This window comes from Labeo rohita, chromosome 1, assembly GCF_022985175.1.
Source record: "Labeo rohita strain BAU-BD-2019 chromosome 1, IGBB_LRoh.1.0, whole genome shotgun sequence".
Lineage (NCBI taxonomy): Eukaryota > Metazoa > Chordata > Actinopteri > Cypriniformes > Cyprinidae > Labeo > Labeo rohita.
In genome coordinates, this window is record NC_066869.1 from 20062953 (window position 1) to 20087612 (window position 24660).

General features: G+C 34.9%; 1 protein-coding gene across 3 annotated transcripts in view; it reads right to left on the reverse strand.

Annotated features, from left to right (window-relative positions):
- Nucleotides 1–24660, reverse strand: part of pkn1a (protein kinase N1a) — a 50801-nt gene that overhangs the window by 11695 nt on the left and 14446 nt on the right. The window contains exons 1-8 of one of the 3 annotated variants that reach the window (XM_051109850.1): nucleotides 19115–19388; nucleotides 9571–9871; nucleotides 8565–8713; nucleotides 6575–6695; nucleotides 2994–3139; nucleotides 813–1026; nucleotides 535–729; nucleotides 112–221 (exon numbers count right to left, since the gene is read on the reverse strand). In XM_051109850.1, coding sequence (XP_050965807.1) covers nucleotides 112–221; nucleotides 535–729; nucleotides 813–1026; nucleotides 2994–3139; nucleotides 6575–6695; nucleotides 8565–8713; nucleotides 9571–9871; nucleotides 19115–19210 — 1332 coding nt within the window. In that variant the 5' untranslated portion in view covers nucleotides 19211–19388. Of the gene's footprint in view, nucleotides 1–111; nucleotides 222–534; nucleotides 730–812; nucleotides 1027–2993; nucleotides 3140–6574; nucleotides 6696–8564; nucleotides 8714–9570; nucleotides 9872–11803; nucleotides 11961–19114; nucleotides 19389–24660 lie in introns of those variants that run through there. The other 2 variants (XM_051109857.1, XM_051109866.1) reach the window with 2 other exon arrangements.

Genomic DNA, 24660 nt, shown 5'->3' on the forward strand with positions numbered 1-24660 from the left:
GATTTTGCTTTTGTAATTATAATTACAGCCTATTGCCTGGAGCTTTCATTAACGAAACAGACACTGAACCTCTAATCTGTGTAAATCTACTATTAACACAGCTAAACTCACTCTCTCCAGCTCTATGGTAAAGGTCTGATCCCAGCCCTGTTCTCCAACCGTCTTCCATGCCGTCTGTCCCACGACTGTGTTATCCAGCTTCAGCACTGCGCTCACCTCCGCTACACACACAAACACACACAGACATGAATTCAAATGTATTTTGTAACTTCAAATGAAGGCCTACCTCTGACCCTTTCAGAATGATTTTAGTAAGTACAAACTAAGTTTGTTAAATGTGTCAACCAATCACTCATCAGCATGACAATGCAACACTTCATGTGTTATAAGCTCAGATGCACAACATCCTGTTCAATGCAAAGCTGTCGTCGCACATGACTGACACAACAGACTGAGTTATATCAAAACTCACACATCACCATCGACTAATCACACTTTGAATGTTACATCGTCCAAGCACACACAAGCACTCACAGGAGAGATCGTCTGTTTTGGGGGGTGTTTTTCCGCTAACGCTGCCACTGCGACTGTACAGGCCTTTTCCACTCCGCATAAAGGACCGCCCTTCTCCAGGGCTGTAACAGGGCAACACTACCTGGCTGCCGCGGGAACGTCCGGGAACCACCTCTAGCACACCCATACAGCCCAGCAATATGACCTGAAGAGTGCCTATACACACATACACCAAAAAATGATTTTAGAAGACAGTACCTGAAGATAACTTTATATGTATAAATGATGTTTTTGAATACCAGTGAGGGGAGAGGGTTTGGAGAGGGTGCTGTACTGGTTGTGCAGGTAGGGGGCGCCGTGTCGAGAGCTGAACGCTGGTGAGGAGGCTAACACCAGCTCCTCTTTAATAACAGATGCTTTGGGATGATCCTCAGGAAGTTCTGCTAACCGCTGATCTAATGAATCTCGCAGGAGATCCAACCTCTGAGAAGACTCGCTTAGACGACACTGAGCCTGAAGAAGCCAAGAGAGGAAGACATGAGGAATGATATGTAACCCTGGACCCCAAAACCAGTCATAAGTAGCACGGGTATATTTGTAGCAATAGCCAACAATACATTGTATGGGTCAAAATGATCGATTTTTCTTTTATGCCAAAAATCATTAGGATATTAAGTAAAGATCATGTTCCATGAAGATATTTTGTAAATTTCCATCGTATTGTCGTATTTTAACAAACCAAACATCAATGGAAAACTTATTTATTCAGCTTTAATATATTGTATCAATCTCAGTTTTAAAAAAATGACCCTTATGACTGGTTTTGTGGTCCAGGGTCATATATTAAAAGAGTGCAGGGACATCAAAACTACCAGTACTTCTGTACATAGTTGGTACTGCAATAATAAAAATTATTTACTTACTGACTTACTGTATTAGACATAATTACTGACTTAAATGGAAAATGCTATGTGTTTACTTAATTAAGATCTAACTGAAAGCTATTGTTTACATAATATAATATAATATAATATAATATATAGATTTTTTTATGTTTTAAAGAATTTATTAATATTTTATTTACTTATATCGAATTTAGAATTTATTCTAATTTATTTGATATACACAAAACAGAGAAAAAACAGCAATACTGTGAAAGATTTAATTTATTTTATAATATAATTTATTCATGTGATGGCAAAGCAGAATTTTCAGCAGCAATTTCAGCAATGTCACATGATCCTTCAGAAATCATTCTAATATACTGATTTGCTCAAGAAATATTGCCTATTATAAATAGTAAAATCAGTTGTGTTGTTTAATATTTTTGGAAACGGTGATACATTTTAATAATACAACAGTTTTTATTTAAAACTGAATTTTTTTGTAACAATATACGTGTTTACTGTCACTTTTGATCAATTTGATGCATCAATTTAATGCATCCTTGCTAAATAAAGGGATTAAGCATATTATTTCTTAAAAAAACAAAACAAAAACATACTGACCCCAAACTTTTGAACAACAATAATATAATATAATATAATATAATATAATATAATATAATATAATATAATATAATATAATATAATATAATGTAATATAATATAATAAATATGTTACCCTGGACCACAAAACCAGTCATAAGTAGCACTATTTTTATTTATGCCAAAAATCAGTAAAGATCATGTTCCATGAAGATATTTTGTAAATTTCCTACCGTAAATATATCAAAACTTAATTTTTGAATAGTAATATGCATTGCTAAGAACATCATTGGACAACTAAAGGTGATTTTCTCAATATTTTGATTTTTTTGCACCCTCAGATTCCAGATTTTCATATAGTTGTATCTCAGCCAAATATTGTCTAATCCTAACTATACTGTACTGCACCAAACTGTACATCAGTGGAAAGCTTATTTATTCAGCTTTCAATTTCAATATTATCCTTATGACTGGTTTTGTGTTCCAGGGTCACATATAATAGTGACCATTTAACCATTAACCAAAAGTAGGAATTAATACTAGAATTTAAAAGGTTTAAAAGGTATTTTAGGAAAAATATGCTATATATGTGTTAACTCAGAGGCGTGTATCGACACATGCAACCACACACCTAGACATATTTCGCTGAGCTTTCACTTAGTTAACAATATTGGCAATATCGGATGGTTATTAGAGAATCCGTGAGTGAATGTATTTAAATTCTGAATGAATTATATCCTAGAGAGCGCGCAAACTCCCCTTATAATCACAGGATCAGCTGTTACTCATTCTGATCTCACAACGTTAACTTGAAGTAATTAAATAAGCACAATACACAGCACAATTAATCTCTTATTTACATCATACTTGTCCATTCTATTTTTATTTATTACGAATTTATTATTCTAATCTTATCAGTTAACGGTTATTGTTCAGATAACAAACAGTGGCTGTCGGTCAGGAAAATCCCTAATATATAATACAATATAATACCTCTGACATGGCCTTCTTGTCCTGTACTTTACTGGCTCCAAGAAGTCTAAGGACATTTTTTGCTCCCTCAGCGACGGCGTGCTCAACGCGGTAATGGTGTCTGAGCTCCTCAATCCGTAGCTCCATACCACACGGGTCAGGCTTTCCTGAAGAGACACACACAAACAGACATATTAGGGCCATCAATATCACTTCCAGAATTACACAAGCTATTAGCTTGAATGGGTCAGGGCCAATTCAACCCTTGTAATTAAACAGGAAGGAAGAATATCATTTCAAAATGAATCCACATAATACAAACTGCGCTACACAACTAAAAATTCTGTCTAAAATGGTTTTGGATCAAGACAAGCATGCCATTGCTTGAAATGTCAACTATGCATTAAACATAACGAAAATGAACTGAATGTGAACACCGTACAGACATCAAGACCGAGATATAAAAAAAGGTACATGAGGTTGTATGCATCTGTCAGACTTTAAAGTTGATGAGGGATGATTTCGGATCAGGACAGCGTGTTTCCATATAGTAATTACTACACTTATGCAAACTGGGAGAGATGATTGTAGCTCAGCCGAGGCCTAACATGCTGCCAGCTACAGACTTTTAGAAATAAGAGGATTATTACGGATTATAAACTGAAAGATTAAGATGCTGTGGTGTTACATTATTCTGTCATACCATCAAAAACATTGACATGCTGTTCTGGGTTTGATATAAACATTTATTTTCATCTGTTTGGTTGAGTCTGAAATACATAAAAAAATGTAAAAAAAGATGACAAAAGGAGGAGTTGGATGAAAATATCACTCGAATGAGTGGATATATAAAGAGTGGTAATGAGACAGAGAAAAAAAAACCATCAGAAGTACTGAAAAGATTGACTGCAGAGGTTTTCGTGTCCTAATAAGGCATGAAGCCGAATGCAGTGACATAATTTCAGAAACTGACTCTCGGGGAGTGCGTGTGTGTACATGTACACATTGAAGGTGTGTGTGTGTGTTTATACAAGAGAATTAAAGAATGTGTGTTAACTAATGCTGCTATAAGCCTGTAACTTTTTTGTTTCATATGATATGATGTAGTCTCTGGTCTGACTGAATTATGATATAATAAGCTATATTTACTGCGAAAGCATGTACAGCTTAGGTGTGTTTGTGCTCTGTTTATTATCATAATGCAAGAGAATTTTTTTACATAGAAATTAAGGTTTTTGAGGAAAACATTTAGGATTTTTCTCCATATAGTGGACTTCTATGGGGATCAATGGGTTAAAGATCTAAATTGCAATTTTAATGCAGCTTTAAAGCTTCTACATGAATAAGAGTCCCATCTAGTGAAATGATCGGTCATTTTCTAAAAAAAATTTAATTTATATCATTTTTAACCACAAATGCTCATCTCGCACTAGCTCGACGTCACACATGATGTAGGCGGAAGTGTCGACCCAGTGTTTACAAAGGGAATGTGCAAAGAAAGTCAAATGCCCTTTACAAATAAAAGGTAAAAAACGATGTCGGACAATTTTGAAGTTGCATGAGAAAATGAGATGGATTTTTTTGCCCATCCTATCTTTTTGGAAAACAGACGAAGAGCTAACCGTGTGTGACCTTTCCAACGTGACAACGTAATGTGTAAAGTCGCGGACATGCGTTGCAGAGCTAGTACAAGACAAGCATTTGTGGTTAAAGTGGATAAAGTAGATAAGACCGTTATTCCTCGCTTGGGATCACGTAGAGCCCTTTGAAGCTGTAATGAAACTGCACTTTGGACCTTCAAATTGGACCTTTATTTTTTTCTAAATTCCATTTTTTGTTGTTTTTTTTTTTCATTTTAAATTTTCTGGACTTAGTTTTTTTTTTTTTTTCATTTAATTTTTTCTAGACTGTTTTAATAGTTAAAAATTAATTTAACCACTGATTCATTAAAATCATGAAATTTACACAATTCAACAGCAATTTCTTAAAAGTTTAACAAAACCACATTTTTAAGGCCGTATGAAACCTTTTTTCCCCCAAATTCTGTATTTTTTTTTTTTTCTGGATTCATTTTTTTTTCATTGGAATTTTTCTAGTCTCTGTTTTAATGGTTAAATAAAAAAATATATTAAACAACAAAAAAGTCTAATTAATTAAAATCATGAAACTCACACAATTTAACTGCAATTTATTAAAAGTGTTTAAAAAAATATGTTTTTAAGACTGTATGAAATCTTTTAGTTTTTTCTCAAACTCAGGTTTTGTTTTTTTGTTTGTTTTAATTTTTCTGGATTCAATTTTTTCAAATTCAGTTTTTTTCTCTTATTTTAATTTTTCTAGACTTTGTTTAATGGTTAAATAAAAAATATATATTAACCAAAAAACAATTCTAATTAATTGAAATAATGAAACTTACACAATTTAACAGAAATGTATTAAAAGTTTAACAAAAATTACATTTTTAAGGATTTATGAACTCTTCTTTTTCTCAAATTGTTTAATTTTTCTGAATTCATTTTTTTTCTCACTTTAATTTTTCTAGACTCTGTTTTAATGGTTAAATAAAAATATATATATTAACCAAAAAGAAGTCTAATTAACTGAAATCATGAAACATATACAATTCATTAAAAGTTGAACAAAAATTACATTTTTAGGGCTCTGAGAAATGTTTTTTTCTCAAATTAAGTTTTATTTTTTACCAATTTCGTTGTTTTCCATTACTTTTCTGGATTCCAGATCAACTGTAAACATCTCTAATTAATTGATTTATTAATATTCTTTTTTTTTTTTTTTTTTTTCAGAAATACTGTGTTGTGTATTAACATTTTTCTGGTAAATCTTCCTTAAAAATAATGTTTTAATAATAACTGTAGTAGTAGTAGTAGTACTATCATTACATTAAGTAACATATTTCTATCACAGTTTCTTTAAGTTAAAACAAACTTTTATTTTATTTAAAGAACTAACCACACGTGACCTTTCCAACGTGATTATGTAATGCGTGAAGTTGCAGATGCGCATCGCAGAGCTAGTATAAGAATAATTTGTGATTTCGCTAGACAACACCCTTATTCCTCGGGTGGGATCGTGTTTGAAGCTGCACTGAAACCGCAGTTTGGACCTTTAACCCGTTGTCTACCATTGAAGTCCATTATATGGAGCAAAATCCTGGAATGTTTTCCCTCAAAAACCTTAATTTCTTTTTGACTGAGGAAAGAAAGACATGAACATATTGGATGACATTGGGGTGAGTAAATCATCACGATATTTCTATTCCGGAAGTGAACTAATCTTTTAATCAAAGAGTGTGTGGGTGTGTGCATGAAGTATAAAAAAGATAGAGAGTTGGAATCAGTTACCTGACCCTGTTTGATTCATTTCAAGCGAAATGGGATCATAACAGACGCATTTATTGATGTGTGTGTGTGTGCATGCTGTTGTCCAGATTGCATAAACACTGAACACTCAATCAAACACACCCTGAAAACACACACCACTCGTCTTCCACTGGGATTCAGGTGGTTATTGATCTGTTTAGCTCTATGAAATCAGACTCTTAAAGCAACAGCGCAGTAGCACATACGCACGCTCAGCCATACCCTGTGTATCATCGTTGTGTTCGTAGGCCTGCACTGCTTTCCGGATCTGCATGCGGATGATGTCGATCTTTGTCTTGCTGTCCTGTAGCATCTGCTGAGCTGTCTGCAACATCTTCTTATCCTGACAACCCACACAAACGCACATCATTGTAGTTAGTAAACACTGCTTAAACATCTTTTGACAGACTGGCTCTGTTCCAAAAATCTAGTGAGATGCCTTGCTGCTTACATAAGCTGCACTGGAGTCTGATGTTAGAAATTTGCTAACTTAATAGTACTTTATTACAAATATTAGATAAAATAATTCACACACATTACATTGAACTACATGCATGACATTTAAAAAAATATTGACCTTTGTCGTGCCTCATTCAGCATGTTGCTAGAACACTAAAGAGCATTCTGGGATTGCCTTCACCATGAATATGCGATGCTGCCTTTGATTTTGGATGCAGCATAATTAAGGACTTTTTTAAGGACTGCATTTACACAGTGTGTGCGTCAATGATGCTTTTGTAGGTACACTAACACTACTGTACAAAAGTGAGGTTTTTTTTAAAGGAAATTAATACTTTTATTCAGCAAGGACTTTTACATTGTTACAAAAATTCTATTTCAAATTAATGCTGTTCTGTTTAACTTTATATTCATAAAAGAATGCTGAATAAAAATATATTTATATTACGGTTTCCACAAAAAACAATTAAGCAGCACAATTGTTTTCAACATTGTTAATTATAAGAAATTATTATTATTGTTGTTTTTACTGTATCTTTGATCAAATAAATGGAGCCTTGAACATAAAAGAGTAGGGCCCTATGAAATCCATTTTATTTTTTTTTTTAATTTTTCTCAATTACCTTTTTTTTATTTTTCTAGACTCTGTTTTAATGGTTAAATAACAAAATAAGTAATCAAAAAGCATATCTAATTAATTGAAATCATGAAACATACACAATTTATTTTATTTATTAAAAGTTTAAGGCTATATAAAATTGTTATTTTATTTCTTAAATTTTGTTTTTTTTTCTGAATTCTTTTTTTTCTCGTTTTAATTTTTCTAGATTCTGTTTTAATAGTTTAATAAAAAAATACATTAACCAAAAGCATGCCTAATTAATTGAAATTATGAAACAGTAATTTATTTGTGTAAAGTTTAACAAAAATGAAAGTTTTAAGGCTGTATGATTTTTTTTTTTATGAATTCCTTTTTTAAAATAAAAAAAAATATATATATTAACCAAAAACCATGCCTAATTAATTAAAATTATGAAACATACACAATTTAACTGCAATTTATTAAAAGTCTAACAAATATTAAATTTTTAAGGCTGTCTGAAATTCGTCTGAAATCTAGACTCTTAATCTTTCTAAACTTTTATAGACTTTAAATAAAAAACAAAAACAAAAAGCATGTCTAATTAATTGAAATTTTATGAAACACACAATTTATTAAAAATGTAACAATTTTTTTTTCAAATTCAGGATTAAGGATTTCATTACATTTTATTAATCATAAGCATCTCTAATTGTTTATTTATTTAAAAAATTTGTATTATTATTATTAGCATTATTTATTTATGTGTGCATTCACATCTTTCTGGTAAATATTCCTTAAAAATAATCTTTTAACAATCATTTTATTAGTAGTGGTACTAATATCATTACATTAAGTGATATATTTCTGTCACAGTTTTATAAAGTTAAAACAAACTTTTATTTTGACAGCTTGTGTAATGTGCTGCCCTGCTTTTGATTTATTCATCCAAAACTTGCCAAATTCCGTGACATTCCACGTTATACAATAAATTCCATTTTTATGACTGGATTCAACAATTCCATCCGCATATTCACGGGGCATTTCCACAGAAACCACAGGACCCTAGAGACTTCTTTTAAACACAAAAAAAAATCTTACCAACCCTAATCTTTTTAACAGTAGTGTACATCACTAAGTTTCGGAACAAAGCTTGTGTGTGCATCTGTATACCTTGGTGGAGCCGTTGGCGTAGATGGGGATCATATTTTCCGCCCCCTGTTTGACTTTAAGTTCAATGTTTAACTGCCTTTCCAGTGCAGCGATTCTCTCCTTATGCGCCGACGACCTGCTCTCTGCTCCTGGAGACTGAGGAGCATCATCTAGGAGTAAAAAACAAAAAAAAAAAACATTACAGTCAAAACGAGGGCTAAGGTATTTAAAAATTGACTTGCAGTTTGTAAAATCAGCGTTTTTGATATGAAAACATGAATTAATAATATTTCAGGCATCTATAATTTATGTCTTTAAACATATGTGTTTTTGTTGGATTTAAATATTTATGAGTATTGGAATTATAAATGTGCATCCACTCAGTAAATCAAAACACTGATTCAAAATAATTATTTCTATACATTTTTGTGATCCTAATTCAATTTTAACTGATATTTTAATGAGAAAAATACACTGCCCTCCAAAAGTTTGGAAACACCCCTGGCAAAGTGTGGTTTTGGACGATATCAGTATAAATCCTTATCATTTTTTGGGTGCAAATACATTAAAGTAACTTGACATTATCATTGAAGACCAGCAATAATAATTTTCATTTTGATTACATAATAATAGCAATATATAAATATAAAAGTCAGACATGCCCCTTTGCCAGCTGTGATGCCTGGTTACTGGTTTAAACTTGGCCCAGGTTTTTAAAAGATTTTTGGGTCAGCACACCTTAATAGCTTCAACAATTGATTGCCAATTAAGTTTAGAATTTAATGAATTTAGGCCCAGATTATCCAGAGCTGTAATAGCTGCTAATGGAGGATATTTTGATTCATTTTTCTATGTATAAACTGTTTATGTAATTTAAAAAATGTTGTAGTTTGTGTTGTCCCTTATCAGTGCAAAACTATCACAAATTAAAAATGATTCATGCCAACATTGTCCAAAACCCCACTTTTCTAGGGCGTTTCCAAACTTTTGGAGGGTGGTGCATATAGAGCAGTGTGCGTCCACTCACCACGTGAATCATCTGTCCCTTTGACGACGATATGAGCGTCCAGCTCTTGAAGCTGAGCGTGCAGCGAGTCCAGACGTCGATTGGAGGTCCGCAACTGACTCTCCACTTGCTGAGCATTTCGTTTATCTGTAGTGGCTCTGCGGAGATTCTCTGCCCCCTCTTTAATCTTCAGCTCCTTCCGGATTTCCCTACGAATTCGCTCTCGCTGTTCATCCAACCTCTGCTGAACGCTCGAGTCAGAGAAATCGGAGCTGTGGTCTAAGCCTAGCTGCTCTAGAACAGACAACCCACCGGGGTCACTCTGCAAAATAGAAAGATGAAGCAACCGCAGATCAAAGTCAAATTCTTCAGATATCCTAAGTGATCTTAGTAATTCACTGTTGAACGAATGAATGTTGGCATTGTGGCTTATCTGGCCAAGACGTGCCCACAGGAAAACACCATGTGACCAACAAGTACAATGTCATTACATTTACATGCTGTTAGGTTCATTTGAAATTGATGAGATCTGAAAAATAAACACCTATATAACTATCAAGCATTTGTGAGTAGTATATTACTAAATGGAAAATAACCAATCGTTTTACTAGATAAAAATCTTTTTCCTCAGCTGGGATCGTGTAGAGCCTTTTGAACCTGCACTGAAAATACAATTTGGACCTTCAACCCATTGGCTCCTATTAAAGTCCACTACATGGAGAAAAATCCTGGAATGTTTTCCTCAAAAACCTTAATTTCTTTAGACTGAAGAAAGCTAAGAACATCTTGGATGACATGGAAGTGAATAAATCATCAGGAAATGTTTATTCTGGAAGTGCACTAATGCTTTAAATATCTCTCAGATATTTACATTTGTGGAGAATACACTTAGGATCTATGACCCCAAAACAAGTGCCCAGAAACAAACTAAAAGTGTCTAACACTTCACTTGAAGATTTACACAGCTCTAAAACCAACTAACTACAAATAAACAACAGATTCTAGACATTTGGGGCCTTTTTTCTATTGTTTCCCATCCTGCTAGTTATGACTTCCACGTTGGGATACTATTCACTGCTTCCAAAGATATTCCTGCCTGCCAGAAACAAATTGAACAAAAATGTTTGCAAGACATCAGCTTCTATTGGTTTAACAAAAAAAATCCCAGGGCATTTGAAATCAGTCAGTTTATAAACCTTATTTTATTTTGCTCCAGAAGCATTTGAGAGAAAAAAAGTAAATACGATTCAATATATTAAATTTAGAGACATATAAACTCTTAGATAAAAGAGCTTTCTGAGAGCAACCGCAATTGATTTGAAATGAATGCAAACAGTCTGATGAAGTTTACTTTGTTTCTGAAAAACAAAAAAAAACAACGCTGGGATGAGAGATATTAAAAAGCACATATTTGACCCTGGACCACAAAACCAGTCATAAGGGTCAATTTATCGAAATTGAGATTTATACATCATCAGAAAGCTGAATATAAAAGCTTTCCATTGATGTATGTTAGGATAGAACAATATTTCAGATACAAAGATATGGAATCTGAGGGTGCAAAAAATCTAAATATTGAGCAAAGCGCCTTTAAAGTTTAAATTAAGTTCTTAGCAATGTATATTACTAATCAAAAATTAAGTTTTGATATATTTACAGTAGGAATTTTACAAAATGTCTTTATGGAACATGATCTTTACTTAATTTCCTAATGATTTTTGGCATAAAAGAAAAATCAATAATTTTGACCCATACAATGTGTTTTTGGCTATTGCTACAAATACAACCCAGCGACTTAAGACTGGTTTTGTGGTCCAGAGTCACATATATAAGATGCAGCTGGAACAGAATGGATCTTTAATTAAAAAAAAAACCCTGACAATCATATGTAAAAATGTAAAAAATACACAACAACCGCTTGCCAAAACTTCAAAAGAATACTGAAGATTTAGTTACACACAAAACCACTTTATAAAACCTCAAACCTCAAATGTTTTACAGGTTACAAGAGTTTGCACACTAGTCACACCCACTAAACAATCGAAAACAGTCAGCCAACACGTTTTGAAAAAATTACGTTTTACTATCTACCAGTCATAATTTGTGAAACTGACTACAACGCTGAGAATAATCTCCTACAGATTTGCTGTAGCAACTTTCCCGTACACAACCTAAGGGAAATGCATCAAATTGGCAAAAAGCCCCTTTTCATCTGTTTTGACAACCAAGAGTCCTATCAATCATAAAATATCACCTGTACGTCCAGATATTCCCAGTGATCCCATTCACCAGACCAACACATTCTCCTCTCTCCGCCAGTGAGACCGATATCCAGTAGCATAGAAACAGAGAGACAGAGGGAGACGGAGGAAAAGAGAGCGAAAGAGATGAGGGAAGGGAAAGCTGTGGCCGAGGGTCGCCCTCCCTGTGCAGGATATCCGGTTAAACCTCTGCACGGTCTCTTCCTGTTTTCTGCGAGGCTTGGCTTTACTAGATGACACCAGTATGGGGAATAAGGCTATTGTGTTTGTGTGCATGTGTGTTCGTCACTGTCAAGTAATATTACCCATGTTTCAATAAGATTTAGCTTACAGTGCGGAAGTGTTGCTAATTTGTCAGTTTATACAAACTATTAAAGTACTAATGTGGCTTCACTCAGTGTGACAGAAGACTTCTAAGAAACTGAGGCAGGAAGGACCTTCATAAACAATGCAGAGGAACATGGAGAACAGCATTAGTACATGTGTGTGAGAGAGGGAGATAGCGATATGTCAAGATAAACAAAGTTGTGGGGGTGGGTAGAAAAACTAAACGTACATGACTGTTCAAAAGTTTGTGGTAAAGACATTTTTCAATGTTAAAATCTCATATTTTCACCAAGACTGCATTTGTTTGATCCAATAATACAGTAATATTGTGAAATATTATTAAAACTTAATAGAACTGTTCTATTTTAGTGTCATTTACTCCTGAGCTGAATTTGAACACCGTTACTCCAGTGTTCAGTGTCACATGATTCGTCAGAAATCATTCTCAAATCATGCTGATTTGCTGCTCAAGAAACATTTCTTGTCTTTATCAGAGAACTTATGAATGGTATATATCATCTAACATTATATGATTATATATGGGTGGACAATCTGAGGATATCGCATCGCGATTTATCTTGAAGATGTCCACAATCTACTTTAGAAACAAATCATAGAGACAGTGACCTTTTATGTCCTATACATGTGTCATATTATGTTAGTATGTACATATATCCACACAGATTTCAGTAGGCAGGATTGAAGAACTGAATCTGGTAATGGACTGACAGGCGGCTTTCTGTGTGCAAAAATATCAAAATGTACTTTACCGGCTTGGTGAATATGCACGTAAACACAGTCACTTTTGTCTTAAGTAAATGTAAACGGTTTGTAAACAGAAAATAAGAAGTGTGTCAGTATATTAGATCTATGTGTCAGATTCTTAAAGTGACAGCAGCCTAATAAACCTGCTGCTGTCTGCGTCATTAATGTTAATCAAACAACAAAAGAAAAAGAGAAACTCACTCACTGCTCTTAACTGAATAACCTTTGTAGTTTTAATAATTTTATGTAGGTCTATACAATTTAATAACAGCATATATAATAAAGTTTTGTTTTTTAAGGGATGAGGAACAGACAGGCTATTATATAATTTGCAATTTTTTCTTGCGTATCAGTAAAAGGCCAGTTGGATGGAAATTAGGGATGGCGAAAACTAAAAAATTTCTTGACCGACCACCGAGCCTCATTAGCCGGTTGAAACCGGTTAACCGATTAGTTTAAAATATGGTACGCTATTTGAAATAACAGCCATTTCGAGCCGCGCCTGCAATTTCGCAACTCTGTCGCATCTCTCTGCCGCTCTGCCTCCCGCACACACACACACACACACACTGCCACTCACGTCACTTTTTTAAAATCCCCTACAGCGCGAAACATGAGTCCCGCAAACGCGGCGCCGAAGAGCTTGTTGTATGTAATCGTAGGACAAATGGCTCCTTAGTTTCAAATGGTTTGGGTACAAGGTGATCGCTTTGAAAATAAAGGCGTTTGTCTAGGTTAGAAGCTCATTTGAAACATTGCCACGGCTCATTTAAGAAAATGACAGCTCCGAAGAGACGCCGCTCTAACCTCGAGTGTTTTAGCCTGTTGCCTTTACTTTTCGCAAACCTTGTGAGCGCGCGAACCCAAACGCTGTGACCTCGCGCCAAATGTTTTTATTGGTTTATTAAGTACAAACAGGCGAGTTATGAAAAATTGAGTGTGAGGGATAATTTGTTCACTTAACACAAAAAGATGAGGAATGAGATGGCTAACTGTAGTAGCGTATAGTCCACTGTCTATAATAGCCTAATTTAGATATCACTTTTTTTTTTAACCGACTACCGACAACTTTGACCGGTTAACGTTGATACGGTCAACCACCGGTCAAACGGTCATCGGTTAACATCCCTAATGGAAATACACCAGCAATACCAAATTTTGCTATTTTTTTTTTCATATTCTCTTTGTTGATAACAAAACAGCACAAAAACTGGATGGAAATTTGGCTATTGTCAAGATTTCACAAAGATTAAGCAGAAAAACAGACCTTATATAGGCAAATCTGAACAAGCAAACCAGTCACAGGTGAAATTAACCAGCGCATAGAGTTCTTATAAAGGATTCTGGGAAATGTAGTTTGTGGAGAAGCTCAAGAGTAGGAAAAGTGGCCTCTGATGGAGATAGGGCAACTAATAGGTTTATCATTGGGCCACCCTAAGGGCCAGTTTTACTAAACAGGGCAAATTAGCACGAGAACGTAATCTCAAAACAGTGGCGATGGAAGGAAAAATTTCTGCTGGAAATTTCTGATTTACTAACAATGCACAAAATAATGCAACATCTAATTTACATATCGATCAACGCAATGTACCAAGAGCATAGTCACAAATAAAGAATAAACAAATAAAGAAGCCACAGTATGTTAAAAAGAACCAGAGGCCAAAAAATGAAGGTTTGCTAGAAGTTTTGATAGACATGGTATTGCATGACTCCTAGTTGAGGGTTCTAAGTCGTCTTTTATTTCCTGAAGCAAATTAAAACTAATATGGCTTGGCAACTGATTTGTTCTGATAATGTGTTCTTCCGGCATTCCAAATAAAATAATACATGTGGAAAAAATCCTCTCCCTTGCACACGCTCTCTGTTCTCTGCGGTGCCTCCTCCTAGCAACTATATGGCAGACATTTCAAGTGCAAAATAGTTTAAGACATGCTTTTTTTGCGTTAAATAATGGCACAAATGCCAGTAATTTGACGAGCACGAATGTTAGTAAAACACAATGCGCGATTCAATTGAATACTCTCCTCCCATAAATTTTGCGTCTGAAAGGGAGACTCATACAAATGCATATTCAGTAAGGTCAGGCGCAAAAATAACTGTGTCCACACCTTTTAACACCAAAAGACAGTTTGCGCTAGCGCAAGCTGTTAATAAAACTGTCCCCAAATGTCCAAATATGATCAAACAAAGGGTCTAAACCATAGTAGCAGTATTGCCATGGTATACTGCCTGGACATAATACATTGTTTGAGACGCCCGCATCAGATTTATAACAGTTTCTCAGTTTCTCCTCGTGTGATTTGAATTTATCACACAAGCTGTATGACATTAACCTAATTAATTACTACTGGAAAATTTACCCAAATTGCTGGTTTAAAACCAAAGAGCTTACAGCAGCTGCTCTGAAGTCTTTGATGTATTCAGCTATTGTGAAACTGAAACTTACAAACAGGTCACATACGCCCGAATTAAGCCAACAGATGCAAATTTGAATTCCAATAAAGTTTCAATCCTCTAAAATTTGTTTTTCTTTTTCACAGCAGACACCCTGAAGAACTCTCTGTTCGTGTAATCAAACTGATATCTGATAAAAGCACATGAAAGCGAACAGCCTGAGGATGATGCAGATAATTGCAAAAACACAGTTTCAACATTAGCAGAGATTCCACCTCAGATAAACTAGCTCACAATGACTAGACTGTTGCAGTAAAGTTTACCTTGCACAAAAACACATGAGTCATTTACAGTAACAGAAGCAATAAGTGTATGAGAAGAACCTCTGACTCACTGGCATCAAAATAGCCCTTTACTACAGGAGCAACTTACACTGCTATAAAATCTTTTGTAACATTTCCAATGTCTTGACTACCACTTTCAACATTTTTATTCATCTTATTCATCATATTACTAAACAAAAGTATTCATTTTTTCTGCATTTTCTTTGTCTCATCTGAAATCAGACTTAATCTTTGTCCAGGAAGCGTCAATCCTCAATGGTCTTAATCTTACCGCTATAAATAGTACTTTCTTTGTGACCAGTAGATGAAAGAATGTTGCTTACCACGACCAAGTCCTAAAATGTCAAATGTGATCATTTCCACCACAAATGCCAGTTACAACTCAGACACAAACACAGACAGTGATATACAACAAACCATTACCATACTGGTAATTAGACAGTTTTTGGAGATTATCTGCTTTTTTTTTCCTTTTTGTATTTACATTTTCCTATTTAACTCTAACTGAAAGTTAATATTTAGAAATTATTAATAATTAAAAAAAAACAAATGGAATCTTTAGCAAATCTCAAAATGAATATGCTAAGATAACTCTTTATTGGATTTGAAATATTGATTTTCTTAAAGGTGACATATGAAAATGTGAGTTTTTCCGTGTTTAAGGTGTTATAATCAGGTCCTCAGTGCATCTACCAACTCAGAAAATGTTAAAAGGGACATACCAGTATCTTTGTTTTGTAAGCCTTTTTCTGCAAGTATGTAAAAAAACAAGCATGTCAGATTTTACTCCCCCGTGACATAGAAAGGGGATCTCATTATAATATTACCGCCCCTTAATCTGCACGTTTCCACCCACGGTGGCAACATTTTGTTTTTGTGACAATGGTGTACCAGTTCTAATAGCATGGCGAAAGTTTGAGCAAAGCATGCTAACTGTTCTGTCATTGGCTGCACTATTTATAGTCCCAGCCTCAGAGACAAGACAGCAATGGATTTATTGATTTATTTACTATATATTATGCTGCTGCCACACAGATTTAACATAAACATGTGATTTCTTTCCCAGCTGTTTACCTTCACAGACATAACCGACTGTTTTTGTAGCTCCTGTGTGTTTTAAACATAAACTTGTGTGCATTTGATCATTTAAGCGCAATAAGACATGAAAGAGAACTTAGTTTACAACTCACATGCTGTGTGACAGCTGCTTTCTGTGCGTGTGCTTCAGATGTGTGCGCTCAGAAATCCATATATCAGAAGTTTAAACAGATAAGACTTTAAAACGCATGATTTCAGCACGATAGACAAGATAATCAAACCTAACAGATGTGTTCTGGCAGAGTATCTGACGTACGAGCTGTAAAGGCACAGTTGTATTCTTGAAAAGGGGCGTGGAGCAACAGCTAGTTTGCATTTAAAGAGACATGCACGAGAACAAGCGTGTTTCTGCTTTTATTAAAAATAGGCATTTTCAAAATGATCAGTGGGGTGTTTTGAGATGAAACGTCACACATTCTGGGAACACATAAGACTTGTATTACATATTGTAAAAAGGGGCATGAAAGGTCTTCTTTAAATTTTTTAATCAGAAAAAAATATTTTAATACCTCCCAATTATCAGGAAATGTATTATCAGTTTGTTTTTTATGCCAGAATTTGGTGCAAATGTGTCCTGGATGGACATAGTGTATTTAAAGAACCATGAAACATAAACAAATATCAAAACTTCAATTCAATTACTAAAACAATTCCAATAACAGTCATAGCACCCAGAACCCAGAGGCTGACCGTAGTACCGGATCGCTGCCATAACAACTCTAAAACTTCTTCTGTGGGACTCTTTTTGTGACACAACATCAGAGCTAAATGCTGTGGTTACAGTGATATGGTTTCAGCAACAATGGTTTAACTCTACAACCACAGCATCCTTTCGACCATTCCACTCGAATGCAAGTCATCAGATCTCAACTGCAAACTACATCTAAGGCTGGTTTTCGTGGGCCAGCTCACATGCATCAACTCTCACAAAGGAACAGAAAAGACCTACGACAGAGCAAGACAGGATACGAAGAGTGTCAGACAGAGGAAGAGCATAAACAATGACAGAAAAGCACAAGGGAGAGTCAGAAGAGGAAGAGGGGGATGAGAGGAAATGACGTGATGCAACTCACAAAGATATCAAACGTTGGGGGAGGGGGGAGGGTGGACAAGGCCCACAAAGAAAACAAAAGTCAGTACACATAAGAATAGTTTAACTTCTAGAAAAAAAAGAGGGGGAAACAGACAGGAAAAAGAGAAAATTGGAAAACCAAAGATGGTGACGCAAAATAAGACAATCAGCAATTCATGAACAAACACATTTATGTTGGCAAACAAAGTATCTTTATTGCAGGTAAACAAAGTATCTTTATTGAGAAAAACTAAAAAACTATTGATGAGGGAACTCAAAAGTCTTACTGCATCAAGTTAGTTTTCTCAACTATTTGTCAAAACATCTTTGTTTTTTTAAGGAAGTACAAACTGACAAGTGAAGAACTGCAGCCATGCATTTCTTGTCAATATATTCAAAAAGAAATGTAAATAATTAGTAAAAGTAACATAATTAAATTTATAAAACATTACAATTATAAAGCTCATCAATATTTTGCAATACAATATTATATAAATATATTTTAAAATAAAGTTAAACAATTTATTATAATTATAAACGGTATTAATATTTTATTATATATTTACACCATTTTGATTGATTAACAGTTGCGTGCAAAATTATATTTATTTAGTATATGTATATTATTGTTTTTGAATACAAGTATTTATTTATAAAATATAAAAATACTGTAATTTATAACACATTATAGTCACAATCCACAATACATAAAAAATAAAATAGTTTTTTGTTTTATAAGGAAAATTAAAGTATTTCAGCACAGCATTAGTATCAATATATTAAATGAAAAATTATTTTATTTTTAAATTTTATAATTTAATTTTATAAAATTATAATTATAATTAAATTATAATTAAATTTTAATTTAATTATAATTTAATTTTAAAAGCAACTTTAAATTTTAAATGGAACTTTCGTTTTTTATTTTAATACACTGGAATTATAGTTTTGTAATAAATAAATTATTTTAAACTATATTTAAACAAGCTATAATAAGCTGCATTGACACATTGTAATAAATGTAATTTAAAATGATTTAAAACGACATGTACATTTGTTTATTTATATTTAATAATGTTTACTTTCTAAATACAAATAATAGATATAGATATATATTATGGTCACTTAACAATTTGTTTTTGCACAATTTGCATTCTTGCGTAACACATTTCACACTACGGCAGCTACAGTACACTAAAAACTAACATAAAATGATCAGCATTCTAGTTTCACCTCTAAAACTCTATTCTAGACAATGCTTTACACAAACACTCAGGATTCGGGGGCGTCTTTATCAGGCCTACCCCTTGTGGTGAAGCTGGAGTCTCTGGATGGGTGATGTTGTTGTCGTCGTTGTGCTGCTCTGTGAGGGATGTATTTCTTCCCTCCTCGTTAGCCATGTCACACCCTCTATCTCCCTGCGTCTGCCCACCCGGCCGTGATAAAGACTGCTAATAAAATCTCCCACTGGAGCGGCGGTCAGTCCACCCCCCCAACCGAGACCCTCTTTATCAAAGCCACTTCACAACAGAGACTGCTTCCCTCTCGACTAAAGAAAGGCGAAAAACGGAAGCGATGTGGGGGTGAGCTGCAGGAAGGAGGAGAAAAAAGCAAAGCGACAGATTAAGTGAGAGAAAGTGTGACAAAGCCCCACCCCTCAACTACACTACAAAAGCAAGTCGATCTAAACTCAAACTCTCCAGTCAACCGTGTTACATTTTATGAGCGTGTGTGTTGCACAGATGCAAGCAGTTGCACTAAGACGCGATACAAAAATCACCATCATCATCTAAACAGAAAGCAAGAAGTATGCCACTGTAACTGAGGACACAGGAAGTTTTAGTATAATACTGGTTTTGTGTCGGTTGCAGTGTATTTTTATGTGACCTAATCCTTTAATAACCATATGACATTTCACCCAGTATACCCACAAGCAAATGAGTAAGAATGAGTTGCAATACAAGAGATAGTGCTGGGCGTTTTGACCAAAAATCTGTATCACAGTTTCACTTAGGATTCTGGTGGTTTCATGTTCATCAGTTTTCCGCTGTGTCTTTATATGAGTCACAACACATGAAAGAGTTGCAGAACCACTGCATTTTAAACACCAAACAAACATGCTACATGTATGATGAGCAGTTTTTGATTGACCCTTTGCAAACAGCTTGACTGACAGGCGATCTGACCAATCATAACACTGAATCTGCCATTCTGTCCGAAAAACAACTCAGAAAGGAGAGTAGATTAATTTTGGTGGACTTGAACTTGAAACATTGTGTGTGTTGACATGTTTCTGCGGTTGAAATAAATACATTCTGATGTTTTTTGTGCTTTAAGTAAAGAAGATGGTCGGTTCACGTGTCGTTGATCTAATAAGGCAATACACTGATCTGCCACAACAGACACAAAATGGTTTTTATGGTTTGAATTTCTTACAAAATGACAACATTTTAAAGTTGAGACCTTGTTTCATATAAGTAACCTGATTTGTCTTGTTTTTTGGCATGTTGTCAGTTTTCCTTTTGCTCTGCGGTATATTTTTTACTTTGTGAGAGCATGATGTGTAGTGCGAGAGGAGCACTGTTTGTCGGACATAGCAACAGTAACTAAGGAGGGCGGGTTTTTGCGAACAGTCAATTTGTATAATTTCAAAACTTAAAGCAAAAACAGAATGGTCTGACTCCCAGATTTTATTATTTAGTGCTGTCAATAAATTTAAAAGTGCACATTTTTCGCAATTAATACCCTCTAACATTAATTTAAATATATTTTTATATTGCAATCATTTCACATTCAATCTTCAAATGAATGTAGAAACAACATAAAGACAGAATTTTTTTTATTATTTGTTTTTTAAAATTAGTAAAGGTGAGTATCACTGATACCAATATTACTGATATCTCTAAGAAATTGTTCTTTTTTCCTAATATTTAACATTTAAAGGAGAAGTCCACTTCCAGAACAAAAATTTACAGATAATGTACTCACCCCCTTGTCATCCAAGATGTGACTGATATGGTGCCCCGATTTTGAACTTCCAAAATGCAGTTTAAATGCAGCTTCAAATGATCCCAAATGTGGTTGTAAACGATCCCAGCCGAGGCAGAAGCGTAACCACCTCAGTCATGGTATTGAGGGTGGAGAGAGCACTGGTTATTCACTCCCCCCCACCTTCAATCCCTGCCAGACCTGGTACTCAAACCCACAACTTTTCAATTGCAAGCCCAACGCCCTAACCATTATAACACAGCTGCCCCTCAAAATCATCCTACATTGCAGAAGTACTGCAGAAGTACTGACCCAGTCTTTGCAAAATTAACATGCAAAGATCATCAAACACCCTTAACAAAAAAGGTAAAACAGTGATATAGGACGATTTTGAAGTTGAGGGAGAACATGAAATGGGATTTTTTCGACATACCCCAACTGTCATGAACCGGAAAAAAAACAGTTTAGGCAGAGTAAGACAAGACGAGTGTTTGACATTAAAAAGTATTTAAATTGTATTATTTTTATGAAAATAACCGAACATTTCACTGGATTAAAAAAAACAAACATCTTCCTCGGCTGGGATTGTTTACAACCGCATTTGGGATTTCTGAAGAAAGAAAGACATTAACATCTTGGATGATAAGGGGTGAGTACATTATCTGTCAATTTTTGTCCTGGAAGTGGAATTCTCCTTTAACAATTCTCTAACCATTAGTCAGAAGTGCATGCAGTTAACAGGGATCTCCTCTCAGTTCGGGATGATGTCCATGTGGCTTAGCTGGTATATACCGGTATGCTGTTTTTTAAATGTATACCATGTACATTATTCAAACTGGTTTACCATTTGAACTGGTATATCGCCCAGCACGATGAGAGAAAAAAAATATGAAAAGAGGAAAGTAGAAAGACCAAAAAAATGAGAGCTAGTATAAGTGTTATGAAAAGGTGCAAGAAAGAAGATAATGAATAAATATAAGGTCACTTTTACAGCATAGGCAGTTCAGTAAATGTGAAATAACACAGTTTAGGGCTTTTTACACAACGTCATTGTTGTAACTCTGCTTTTAACTGCTTTTTACCTGGGGTTATAAAGCAACGCCACATTGTGGTGTCAAAGGTGTACAGTATGAAATTATGCAATGTTAGAATGTTATGGCTAGATACTTAGCAACCAACAACCAGTCGTATGCTTTATATTCACATACTTAAAAACAAATCATAGCATACAGTATGCATGATTTGGGGTAATTATTATTATCCACAATTCCTAAATTCAGTGTACGACAGTTCTCAGAGGACTACCACAGCAGGAATACTAGCTAATTCCTGTCCCCTGACATTCACAAGCTTTTAAGAAAGATGAAGTGCTCCGGTGTATAAGAAGAGTAGAGATTTGCTAGGAAAAGAAATCCCCAGGGCTGAATGCAGGTTGTACTGCCATGCTTAAACACCAGGGGGCGTTTGCTGTTTGAATAGAATTGTTAAACGAAATAAGATTAAAAGCGTCTGTTTGATATCATTTTGCAGGAGAGGCCTTCATTGACGTTATTTTGGAAGACTGTTGCTGTAATAATAACAGCAGACTCTGTAAAAGACAGAATGCAGATGCATACGGAGTCTGAAGAAATATGTTAAAGATAGATAAATAATGAGAAATATAAAGGTATAAAAAAATTAGCAAGGGGTAAAATATCAGATTCAACCCAGTTTCGCTTTAAATCTGGTCCCAGATGTAATTTCGCCACTTTTAAACATGAAATTAAATGCGTCTTCAAAGCGTGTCTAAAAGCCCTGGGTTTAACAAAGATTTAACGGCATGATGCAGCCAACAAAAAATAGCCTGGATCTCTGTATGTGTGAGGCGGGGAGGTTGTTTAGGGTGTGTACACATCATTTCTGACTTGTTTAAAATCCCTAAACAAGCTTCCAAAACTAACACACACTAAATCATTAATAGAAACATGCCTATCCTGTTTGCGAACTCTGTTATACAAATACTTATACTCACCATACACCATACATTTGACAGATGCTTTCATCCAAAATAACTTAATGTGTACAAAAAATGTACATATTTATCAGAATTTAACCCATGATCTTGAGAGATGCTTAATGCCTTATAATCAACAAAGCTGTCTCCACCAGTATACACTTAAGCTACTGTCTGAGCGTCAGGTGATGTTTCTTCACCACTTTTTCTCATAAGAAAGCACATAAGTGTCATGAATAAACATTTATGATAATGGGGGACAGGGATAAAACTGTGCTTCTCTGAACAGCACTTGAAGAAAGTCGCCAAGACAACCCTAATATGAGCTCTTGTGCTGGTCGGCCCAACCTATAACCGAGCAGTGCTCATTGTCAGGTCACGCTTACTCAAACACACACACACACACACACACACACACATACAGAGGGAGCTCTATTCAGCTGCTGTGGCTCGTGAGAATGCCAGCAATCCTGAGCTCAGTCAAAGCCCTGAGGCCAAATGACTGTCCTTCCTTCTGTTTCGTTCTCCCTCTCTGCCCAGTCATGAGCTCTGGATTTTTTACCCTCATTTCACCATTTTGAAAAACTTTTACTAATTAAAGAATCAGTATGCAACAGAGACCGAAACAGAGAGGGGTACGACTGTGACAAATAGAAAGGACAACCAAGAAAATTGAGATAAAAATAAAATGTAATCAAACAGGAAAAAAATATATTTTTTCAAAAAATGTCCTTGTTGATGAGCCTTAACAGCTACTCAAGTAGTCTGTCTTAAAGGGACAGTTCACTCAAAAATGAAAATTCCAAACCTGCAAGACCTTCGTTCATCTTCAGAACACAATTAAGATATTTTGGGAAAATCTGAGTTTTCTGATTCTGCATAGATAGCAATGCAACTGGCTTCAAGGCATCGTTAAAATAGTCCATGTGACATCAGTGGTTCAACCGTAATTTTAAAGAGCAGGTATTTATATGGTATTTTAAAGTGTCCTAATATTGTGTTATTGTCCCCTACAACAGGTTTAAATGCATCTAAGGTCAGAAAACATTTATGCATAATCATTCGTTCGATCATTTCTGAGCGTAAGATCTGTAAACCCCTCCCTTCCATAAGCCTGCTCTGCTCTGATTGGTCAGTTTGCCAAGCTTGTTGTGACTGGTACAAAGAGAAGTACTCCAGCAAGTTGGCGAGCGCTGTCATCGGTGTTTCCAAGTCTGCGGTTGTTTTTGATGCCCACGGGTTGAAGCAACCTCAGTAATGTCATATTTAGCTTCTGGAATGCGAATTCACCAGGGAAACCCCAGCAAAAGACAAGATGAACGTTTGGCATTAAAAAGTACATAAATTGTATTTATTTTTTACTTTTTTACTACCATAGCGGAGTCCATTATATGGAGAAAAATCCTGAAATGTTTTCCTCAAAAAACATAATTTCTTTACAACTGAAGAAAGAAAGTACATTATATGTGAATATTTGTTTTGGAAGTGGACTTCTCCTTTAACGGACCACCCCTCAAAACGTAATTGGGCTAGTTTTGAGTAGCAATTGAGCGGGTTTTGCTGTGAAAACCTGGCAACCCTGGCTACCACTAACAAAACATGCACCAAAACAATAATACAGTGCTCCAAACTATTCTTAAAATGAAGACATAAAAACATTTGAACACTTATGCAAGCGCATCGTGAAGATTGAAAAATATAACGACTCATTAAGTTGGCTGAGTTGACTCTTCCTTCTGAGAGACAATTTCTTTATAATGCATTTTTTTAATTAACAATTTTGCAGATTGTTCACACTGAAGAATAACTACTGTGGAAATATACCACTGATGTCACATGGACTATTTTAATGATCTTCTTACTACCTTT